A 10,376-nucleotide genomic window follows, 5' to 3' on the forward strand; every position below is an offset into this window, starting at 1 on the left:
ATTTTGATTGGACCATCTAAGCTTGTGATTTCATTTATCTACGTGTGTGTAGATGAGAAAGAAACCCATATAGAGACAAGTGTTCTAAACGACGATGAGGAAGAAGGGGAAGAAAAATTCCTTACTAAATGACCATGATTCGAACTTGATCAAATGACAAATTAATCAAACATATTTAATAATTGAATATGATTTAAAATATAATATTATATATGTAGTAGTATATAATTTATACATCTAAAAAGAATATGCGAAATAATAATTAGCGATTATTATTTTATTTATAATATATATTTCTTCCCCGCCATATTAAGAATTATATTCACGAATTACGTTAATTTTCTGATAAATATCTAGTATTTTGTTAAAATAATAATATAAATGTAACGATATGTAAATAGTAACGATATATTTAAGATTAAATAATTTGAATTTTTAATAGAGTAAACAAGATGTAAAGAAATTGCTTACGAAAGGAATGAGAAAAAAAATAATTAAATATGAAATTTTTTGTTTAGTTAATTATTTAATTCGATAATGAGTATTTGTTAGATGATTCTTTTTTTTTGTTTACACATTAAATAATTAAATAATATTTTATTAGAAAATAATTAGGGCATTTTTGAGATCGGTAATATCATTCCACAACTTTATCGGCATGTTACCAACTATGTACTTTATTTCTGTAGCGTGAAAATTCGAGTATTTATTTATATTTTAAGATAAATTTTAGATGACAAGATATTATTATAATACGTGAATATTTAAGAAAATTCTTTTTATAATCCAAGTAATCGTAATATTATAATGTTAAGTATATTTACGAATAATTGTTATATTCGAAGAAACCAGCTAACCTCATTAATCAAAATATTGAATATAAATTTAGTGATTCGTAATAAACACACAGATCTAAAAATGGTATTAAATAGTAGAGAAGCACTTGTGTATCACGAAAAAGGAGCAGAAACGTTTGATTTAATGCTACGTTATGAATGTCCAACATTGAAGTTAGATCGTCAATTCAACTTTTCAAGACGTATCAATGAGACCGTTGATTTATTTGTCAATAAACTCAATAACAATATTACTAAAATATTAATGAAAAAAGAAAAAAAATTTGGGGATGCGCTTAAGGAAATTTTAAAGAAAGATATATCGTTGTACAAAGATGACATTAAGATCAGTGGTGGTTTGTCGTTTGAAACTATTTTGGAGGATGTAAATAATCTTAAATTGGTGATATTTGATGTAACATTTATAATCAAGAAAAATATGCCAATTGTCAATCGTCTTACTTTAGCTTCATCTATACTATGCGGCTTTCCAACATATCCAGCTAAATTTAATGCATTGTATACGGATAATAAAATATCTAACTTTAGTTGGTACAAAACAAATAAAGAAGATTCCAAACAAGTTTGGTTGCACGTTGGCGATGGATATTTTTACATACCAAATGTATCTGATATTGGTTGTAGATTAAAGTTTAGTTGCACTCCAAGAAATGATAAAGATTATGGACCTTTAAGTGAAGTCGAATCCAAAGATCCAGTAGAAGCTGGTCCAGGACCTTGTCCGTTTGATACTCGCCATATATTTACTAATTTTAAATTAACAGGCAAAAGGTAATTGTTAAAATGATAATTATAATAATTACATTTTATCGATATACATTGTTACAAATTATATATATAATAGTATAGTACTATATAATAAACATACATAGTTTCAGAGTTACATCGTATAATATATTAGCAGAATCGTATTCCAGCACCACTTATAGCAAAGAAAATTTATTTCCTTATTGTCCAGCATATGCCTTAGAAATGAATTATCGTAAGCAACTTATACTCAAAGAATTAATAGGTAAATTTATATTACATATGTAATACAGAGTACTCAAATTGTTCGTTAACCGATCACTCATTTTATTAACAAAAAAAACTTCTTATTTAAAGTGTGAGACCATGTATAATTGTTCTTTTTTCTTTTTAGGATTTAACTCCGATATAATTTGCCTCCAAGAGGTTGATAATAAGATTTATGAGAACGATCTTGTGCCAAATTTATCCTTACTAGGATACAAAAGTGTATTTAATACAAAAAATTCAATGTCTGAAGGTCTAGCAATATTTTTTAACAATGACAGATTCGAAGAACTATGTTTTGATTTTACAGTTATAGGGCATAATACTGAAATGCCTAAATTTGTACAAGTTTGGTCAAAAATAAAGAATGAAAAGGCAAAGAAACGATTTTTAGACAGAAACACAACTGCTCAGGTGAAATATTATTTTCTTCTATCTGGCTTTGCTATTTACATATTAAGATAAATATGTATTATATATAAACATTTTCGGATAACAGATAATTGCATTAAAGTCAAAGGAAAGACCGTCAGATATTTTAGTTATTACTAATACGCATTTATATTTTCATCCTGACGCGGATCACATACGTTTGTTACAAGGATATTATATATTACTGTATATAGAAAAATTTGTAGAAAATATGAAAATGAAGGTACGTAAAATTTTCATTGTCATTAATATATAATGTATATAGTATTATATAATATCACGTTTTAACATAATCATATAAAAATCTAGTGTCCCGATAGTAATGTTAGCATTTTATTATGCGGCGACTTCAACAGTGTACCTGAATGCGGTATTTATCAATTAATGACAGAAAATTATATACCTGAAAATTATAAAGATTGGAGCAGTAGTAAGGGCCTATTTTTTATTCTTTTATTTTTTTTATATATCTTAATTACTTTTATCTCATTCGTTGAAAATCTTTTTTTTTTACAGATTTGGAAGAAACTGTAAAAGATATATCTTTAACCCATAATATTTCATTTGCAAGTGCATGCGGAACACCAACGTATACAAATTACACGCCAGTTTTTTCAGGCTGTTTGGATTACATATTTTACGAAAAGAATAAACTTGAAGTAGAACAAGTAATTCCAATGCCTAGTTTGGAAGAAATTAGTGTAAATATTGGTTTACCTTCTATAGTATTCCCAAGTGATCATATATCATTATGTGCTGATTTAAAATGGATCGCATAATAAGTGATAAAGTAATTGAATTTTATAATAAATATTTGTATAAATGATAAAGATAAAATAAATAAAAAAATAAGAAGAACAAAATTATACATTTTTTGGTTTTCAAGAATATTTGACTACTTTGAATCAATAAAATAAAATGGAACTGTTTTGTATAAGTAGAATAAATATATATTTTTATAATGTGCGTAAAAAACTCCAATTTACAACATAAAGAGACGCTTATAGAAATCCCCTACCACATTTATCTATACCTAATAACTGTAATAAATAAATCATAATCTTAAACTATTTTGTAGACTAGGAAAAAGATTGTTTTTTAAATATATATATTATTATTACTACTATTATTATTATTTGCAAACTTTTTATATATAATGTGTATTCTATATAATTTGTTATATATAAAAATAACGTATTATATATAATGGTGTTTTTTTTATACACATTGATATATTTTACAAATAAAATTAAATGAAATACTGAAAATAGAGGGAGATATAAAGATTTACTTATTAGCATTTAATCTATAAGCTCAGAGAGTCAATATAATTTTGAAGAATAAAAACTTGGCACCTAAGTTTGATTGCTATTTCTTTGTACCTATCATATTACAAAATTCTAAAAATGTATATACTTGAATATACATGAATGAGAGAAATAATTTTATTATAACAAATAGAAAATTATTCTATATATATACAGAGTGTGTCTGGAGGTTTTCCCAATCAACTTTTGAATAAAGCTTTAAATAACTTATGTTTACATAACAATTATTTCTTATTTTTGGGCATAAAATACGCTGAGACTGTTTGGTCAGATAAACCTCAGACACCCTGTATATACGCGTGAGAGACCACAAACAATGAGTATAATACACAACAATACTTCAAACCTATGAAGCACCCCAGTTAAGATTTGTGATTCTTGAACTTCTAATTATCTTTCAGTGAATTTATAAATATTATGATATAAAGAAGGATCTCTTTTTAAATAAATATTATTTTATATGAGATGCGCATTACGTTATTATATTGTTATACTCTTATAAATATTATACTTAATCTATATAGTCTTACAAGTTTTTGCTGGACGCTATTATCACACGAGAGAAAATGCTGTAACGCATATATTAAATGATATTAAAGTTCCGCAGAATTATTTGACGAATTATCATCCATAAATATTTTATCTTCTGGTCTCATGGTTATTTCAAAAGGTTGTGATAAAATAGAATTACTAGAATTAGCTGTAAAATGTCTTCCACGATTCATTGGTGATTTTTGAACTTTATCTTCAGATTGAGAAGGACATTCGAAGTGCACACAATGAAATACCTATAAACATATACACATTTATAATTTAGATAATGAAATATGTATTAAGATTACCATTTAATTAATAATTAATTTAAAAAACCTCGTTCGCTGTATTATGGGTTCCAACTATACGTATAAAAACAATAGGTCTAGGCGGATGAAAATGAAGTATTTGCCAAGAACGGCACTGTTCTCTAGTCTTATCGATTATCCTATCCCAAGTTGAACTATTACCGGACACTTCTATATAATAGGAATATGACCGATCATCACAATCCCAAAGTAATAATCTGTAAAGGTAACTTATGATAATGAATACAACTAAAAGTTTATAAAAAAAAATAACCAAACAAATAAAATATATATTACCCTATAGAATTTATGATATACGGTTGTCCTAATTGTATTGAGATAGAGCCTGAACCCAATTGATGGCAGGTATATCCACTATCCCAATCATAATCTGATGTGTTACCATTTAGTAAAGTATTGCGAAATCTATATAAATGAAAAATATTTATAAATAAAAGATAATTACGGATAGATTCTTAAACACAGTTATGTATAAGAAAAATAATTATACGTACCTACTCACTCCTTCCGTAACACTGGCGCTAAGTTGCAGCGTAGCAACATTTCGTGTCGGAATGATAAATCCATTAGATAATTTTTCAGTATGATTTGTATAATACGCTTCAAAGCTTACCAAATGAAATACCTATAATACATTATTTTTAACCATTACATAATGTCATTCGATAACAAGCTATAACGTTGCTAACATATTATACAAACAACTTTCTTACTTTATTCACAGTATTATTTGTGCCAACGATACGAATATAAAGCATAATCCTCGGTTCAAAGTATAAATACTGCCAACTACGACAAAAGTACTCCGCATAATCGATAATTTTCGTCCAATGTTTTTTATCTATAGATACCTACAGAAAGAGAGAAAAAAAAGAAAATCATCAAAATCAAAAAAAAATAATTCATAGTTTTACTTAATATTCATTTAGTTAATTTCTATAGTACTTGGTTAAAGATACGCACCTCGATGTAATAAGAATATGAACGTAAATCTCTATCCCATAGTAACATTTTCATATGATTTATTATACATTGTGTACCTAATTTAATTAATATACCATGTTCCTGTGTATCTGTTATTGCATGTCTTGTATACCTGTAAAATTATTATTACATTTTCTAAAAATTTTGTTCTAAATAAATATATTTTTACAAATTAAAAAATATATATATACATATAAATATAAAATATTAATATATACACTTGCCCGCGTTCCATATCGTAATTACGATTATCACCGTTCAAAAGGTAGCTACGCATTTCACCTTGTAAGACTTGAGCCCCATGAATCGCACGAGCAACATTTTCGTCTATTAACAATTGCCCTCGAAAAGGAAGTTCTGAAGGTCTTTCGGTTATTGCTGTTATTGCATCTAAAATAGCTTCGGAGGATACCAATCTAGTTGATCTCACAATGTTTAATAGATCGGTCAAAGAGATAAGACTTAATCTTACTTGTGCTAAAATATTATAGTTTGATATTATTAGTTTTTCCTCTTTTCCTTACTTTTTCTTTTTTTTTCTCTTTCTATACAAAAGTAAGAACAGATATAACGTTAAAAAAGTATATATAAAAAGTTTTTACAGACCTAAAACCTCAGTTGGATCCACATCAGGATTTGTTGCGATCCATTCTTGCACGGTTAAGAATATATCAATTTCAGGCACGTAGAATGAGTCACATGAAATAAGTTCGTTTATTGCGGAGGGACTTAATTGTAAGAAACTGTCATGATGTATAATTTCTACAGCGTGTTTGTTCACATATTCATAACACACCTTTTTCAAGACCAAACAAGAAAACATGAAGAAATCAATAAATGTATACGCATATATATCTTATAACTTTTAGCTCACGTAACTATACAGTGGGTGATCAGTTAATGAACATATGTTTGTTGTCTAAATATAAAGATCTTTAGCGAAAGTGTTCACTGTCCAATTTATTTGCAGTCCATACTGTTTTTTAACTGATCACCCACTGTAAAAGATTACAAGCGACATGATAATCTATTATATAAGTAAATGCAAACCTTGGTTAAAAACTCAAGTTGATAAAGACGTGATGCATCGAATATAAGACAAAAATTCTTTACGCTAAGAATTTCTTTAAGATAATCTGATATTGCACTTTCAAGCTCTAAAAATCCATATTGATGGGCCAAACTGAGAATGTCAACAATTACCTTGAAAAATAACAAAAAAATGTATTCTTATTGTTACATCGCAGTTACATAGAAATAAACTATATTTATAAATATATATTTATTTGGATACCTCTTCACGTTGATTAGCAAGAGACATACGACCAGTATATATGTATTTAAATAATTTCTTAAAAGCTGCCAAAGATGCACCTTTTAATTCAATTTCTTCCTGAGACGATTCCTTCAAACCGCCAAACAAGAGAGCTCTGAAATATTGACTTCTAGCTGCTAGAATTATTTTGTGACCATTAAATCTTTGGTCTGAAACTATTAGCGTTACATCCGTGTAATTATTTGAAAGATGAAGAGCACCAATATCCTCAGAGAGTAAATTTGTGTGTTCGACTTCTCCAGAAGATGTTAAACAGTGATGAGAACTCATGTCTACAGATTTTCTTATATATTTATATAATTATCGAATAACTATAATAAATAAACGTATCTTTTAATTTCTAAAAAATTCGGTTAATTGTAATTAACCATTGTTATCGTTTAACTTTTTCAATACTAACAATGATCGAAATTTATTTTATATTATTTTTCACTATTTCGTAACCGCCGAAATAATTACTTGTCTGATAATGAATAAATTACTGATTTATTATTGTTCACCAAAAAACAACACTATTATAATTCGATTATTTATCATTTCGAAAATATTTTCATAAAGACTTCTGGTAGAGAAAACTTTTTGCTTGTTTTCCATTAAATAGTTAGAGCAACACAATTTAACAAATCATTTCTCTGTATTTCAGAATTCAAAGAATAGACCAATCATATCGCTTCTATGAACTGCTAACGAATTAAAACCTACTATATTTCAAAAATTAAATAATCATATTTTTCATGAATATTTTATTTGTTAAATGCACGTAGTATCCTAAAGATATATAAAAAGATATAAAATTAAAATATCATCTAGTAGAAAATTAGATTTAAAAGTTAAGTTGATAGTCTACAGGAAACCGACTAATCACCAGTTGCGAATGAAAGTTTTGACCAATGGCTGCATTCACACGTTGCCTACATTCAACCAAAACTAAAAAAGAAAAAAATAATAAGTAAAATATTTTAATTAGAAAGAAAACAAAACAGAAACGATTGTGACAATAATAATATTTAACTACCATTTTTTAGAACAAGTAAAATTAAAGAAGAACGAGGAAGAGAGAAGAAACGAGCAGAGAGAGAGAACGAGATGCGTATGCGCAGAACTGGGTACCTGAAACGAAGCTATATACAAGGAGGACGATCAAGATAGGCATTTGCGTCGAATTTGTGTTGTTGAAAATAACTGAATATCGAGTACGATAATTATCCACGAGTTCTTAAGTTTAGATTTAAGTACGTGTGATTTTATAAATAAACAAATGAAATTAATAGTTCTCTTTGATGTTTTTGTTTTAATTACTGTTTTTAAAAATCATACTAAGCGACTAGACGCGCTCTCTAGTGGCAATAGAAATCATCCTTTCATTGTGAATATTGTACCCACATTTATAACACGGCGATCGTCTTCCTTGTCTATAGGCTCCATGGTACCTGATTTTACAGGAGTATGATGCCATGTTGGTTTTGTTTGTACCGGGTTGAAGCAGAATCCATGTCACTCTTGCAAATTTTAGGTAATTAATTTAATTTTTTTAGAATATACATTCGTCTAATATACTAATTGATTCGTTAAAGTTTATTTTCCAACATGCGTTATTCACAAAGTGCAATTTAGTTGTCTTAACGTGAAAATAAAATTGTGTCGTTTTGGCGTTCTTTTGTCGGCTATTACGTGATCTATTTTTTCGAAGGTTTTAGATTTATTTTCATAATATTTCTGTATTTATTCCTTTATAACGATACTTTTATTAATAATTGTACATTAATTAGTGGTACTTTATCAAATTTTTTATTTTAATACATAAATAATATGAGTTACACATTATGTATAGTGTAACATACATATATAATGCACCATCACATATTATATATAACATGCATACATATATAGATATATACATAACACATCACATTTATAATATTTATGTATATGTATGTAGGGTGTCCCATAAGTTGTTTTAAAAAATGAAAGTTACTCAACTGATCTTGTGGCCAATCATTACATTTTGTGAGAAGCAAGCATGAATTGTAAATTAACAAAAAAGCAATGCGTGCTCGTACTACAGCTGTGGTTAAAATTGAACATTATGAAAGAAGCAATTTATACATTTCAAGAAAAATTTCCAGACATTTCATCGCTAACCATATAAGTTATCTACAATTTAATTAAAAGGTTTCAGGACACTTGAAGCCTACATGATTTACTCAGAAGACGAAGACCCAGGAAAATAGCATCCAATGAAGATATAACAATTGCTATGTCAGACTAATTAAATCGGTTAGTCAAAGTTCTAGCAGATCTACGAAAAAGATCAGTCAAGTTTGATATTTTGCAAATTTACACCCAATTGACTTAGACAAACAAAAATTTAATTTTAATTCTTTAACGTATAATTAAATTCAGTTTTTTTTTCATACGGATAAGATTACTTCGATAAACTGCACAAAGAATGTATAGCTCGTTGTTTTATATTTTAATATTATATTACCATTACGAGTCAAATTCTTTATTTCAAGTCGAGAGGTTTCTTAGTATAAAGTATTAGCATTTTAAATTTAAATCATGATTGCATATTCTCTTTGATATTTTTCTAATCTTATGCATAGTTTACATTATATATTTACTTATACAAAACACACACACACAATATCTGTACCTTTTAAGTTATACATAACGCAACATATAACATTTTTTAATAAATATATAATAAGTTTAGTAATAAATAAAAATAGATTAAGTTTAGAGAGAATTATACAATGAATAATAAAAGAAGATAATAAATAAAACAATAAGGATTCTTAAAGAAAATAATTTACTCATTCATATTGTTTCCCCAAATAATTGTAAAGATCTTTCATATATTATTTTATTTAATATTTTTATATCTTCCTTTTTTCGAAATCAAATGTTTTTTAGATCGTTAGATTTAAACTGAACTTCTTTAATTATAAAATATATATTTAATTCCTTTCTTTTTTCTTGAAATATTTTAATTTCTCATTTATTAACCTTTTGAGTGCTGAATACTTTTAATTGAAGTGTTTTCTACGAATGAAATAGTTTATTATTAATGTGATTAGATGCTAATATTAATAAATTATATTTAATAATTACAATTTTTGTTTCTCACAATATTATTTTCATCTGACAAGATACAACAAAACGCATATATGCGTCCATAGCACTCAAAGGGTTAATACATATAAAAAACATTTAAATCATATAAAAAACAGAAGATACTACATATACCCAGAGATAAAATAAGAATTATTGGAAAAATGCACTCATCATAAAATAATTTATCGCTGCAGAATTACAGGTACATACTAAACACATGTACAGATATTAATTGAGATACATATATATATATATAAATAATTTTACAAAGCAATTTTATGATTACATATGCATATACAGAGTTAGCAGAAAATAATTTTTGGAATTATTGCATATAATTTAAATATTATTATTGTTATAAATTTACATATATGATCGTAGAATAGAGAAAAAAAGTTAGACTTATACATATAATATTTAAGAAACAACATATCACATACACACA

The 10,376-nt window shown here is 26.7% G+C and overlaps 2 protein-coding genes and 1 long non-coding RNA gene across 5 annotated transcripts; 2 read left to right on the plus strand and 1 right to left on the minus strand.

Moving 5' to 3' along the window:
• Nucleotides 1-658: 658 nt before the first annotated feature.
• LOC106786546 (2',5'-phosphodiesterase 12) lies at nucleotides 659-3,158 on the plus strand. The gene is made up of 6 exons (XM_014748050.1): nucleotides 659-1,628; nucleotides 1,730-1,869; nucleotides 1,999-2,285; nucleotides 2,371-2,526; nucleotides 2,613-2,733; nucleotides 2,820-3,158. The coding sequence occupies exons 1-6, from the start codon at nucleotides 808-810 to the stop codon at nucleotides 3,080-3,082; spliced, it is 1,788 nt and encodes a 595-aa protein (XP_014603536.1). The 5' UTR covers nucleotides 659-807; the 3' UTR covers nucleotides 3,083-3,158.
• A 936-nt stretch (nucleotides 3,159-4,094) lies between these two features.
• LOC106786544 (BTB/POZ domain-containing protein 9) lies at nucleotides 4,095-7,376 on the minus strand. Of its 3 annotated transcripts, XM_014748045.1 has the most exons (11): nucleotides 7,215-7,376; nucleotides 6,773-7,125; nucleotides 6,529-6,681; nucleotides 6,085-6,274; nucleotides 5,697-5,955; nucleotides 5,458-5,590; nucleotides 5,208-5,345; nucleotides 4,989-5,119; nucleotides 4,771-4,899; nucleotides 4,502-4,691; nucleotides 4,095-4,419 (listed from the first exon to the last, which is right to left on the minus strand). In XM_014748045.1, the coding sequence occupies exons 2-11, from the start codon at nucleotides 7,082-7,084 to the stop codon at nucleotides 4,225-4,227; spliced, it is 1,830 nt and encodes a 609-aa protein (XP_014603531.1). In that variant the 5' UTR covers nucleotides 7,085-7,125; nucleotides 7,215-7,376; the 3' UTR covers nucleotides 4,095-4,224. The 3 variants fall into 3 exon arrangements, with proteins under 3 accessions (XP_014603531.1, XP_014603530.1, XP_014603532.1); XM_014748044.1 differs by having other exon boundaries at nucleotides 6,773-7,376; XM_014748046.1 differs by having other exon boundaries at nucleotides 5,703-5,955; nucleotides 6,773-7,375.
• Nucleotides 7,377-7,941: 565 nt separating this feature from the next.
• LOC106786464 lies at nucleotides 7,942-9,622 on the plus strand. The gene is made up of 3 exons (XR_001381644.1): nucleotides 7,942-8,046; nucleotides 8,233-8,327; nucleotides 8,987-9,622. It is a non-coding gene; the product is annotated as an uncharacterized LOC106786464 (long non-coding RNA).
• The last annotated feature ends 754 nt before the right edge of the window (nucleotides 9,623-10,376 follow it).

Source organism: Polistes canadensis, unplaced genomic scaffold, assembly GCF_001313835.1.
Source record: "Polistes canadensis isolate GaletaPanama2010 unplaced genomic scaffold, ASM131383v1 scaffold_75, whole genome shotgun sequence".
Taxonomy (NCBI): Eukaryota; Metazoa; Arthropoda; class Insecta; order Hymenoptera; family Vespidae; genus Polistes; species Polistes canadensis.

Bases quoted from the DNA above. Each gene is read 5' to 3' on its own strand.
- LOC106786546 (XM_014748050.1), top strand. From the start codon at position 808: ATGTTAAGTATATTTACGAATAATTGTTATATTCGAAGAAACCAGCTA. The intron at 2,286-2,370 runs GTGAAATATTAT...TTCGGATAACAG, and splicing joins ACAGAAACACAACTGCTCAG to ATAATTGCATTAAAGTCAAA. The intron at 2,734-2,819 runs GTAAGGGCCTAT...TTTTTTTTACAG, and splicing joins TTATAAAGATTGGAGCAGTA to ATTTGGAAGAAACTGTAAAA.
- LOC106786544 (XM_014748045.1), bottom strand. From the start codon at position 7,084: ATGAGTTCTCATCACTGTTTAACATCTTCTGGAGAAGTCGAACACACA. The intron at 6,682-6,772 runs GTATCCAAATAA...TTATTTTTCAAG, and splicing joins TTGCTAATCAACGTGAAGAG to GTAATTGTTGACATTCTCAG. The intron at 4,900-4,988 runs GTACGTATAATT...TCATTTATATAG, and splicing joins GTTACGGAAGGAGTGAGTAG to ATTTCGCAATACTTTACTAA.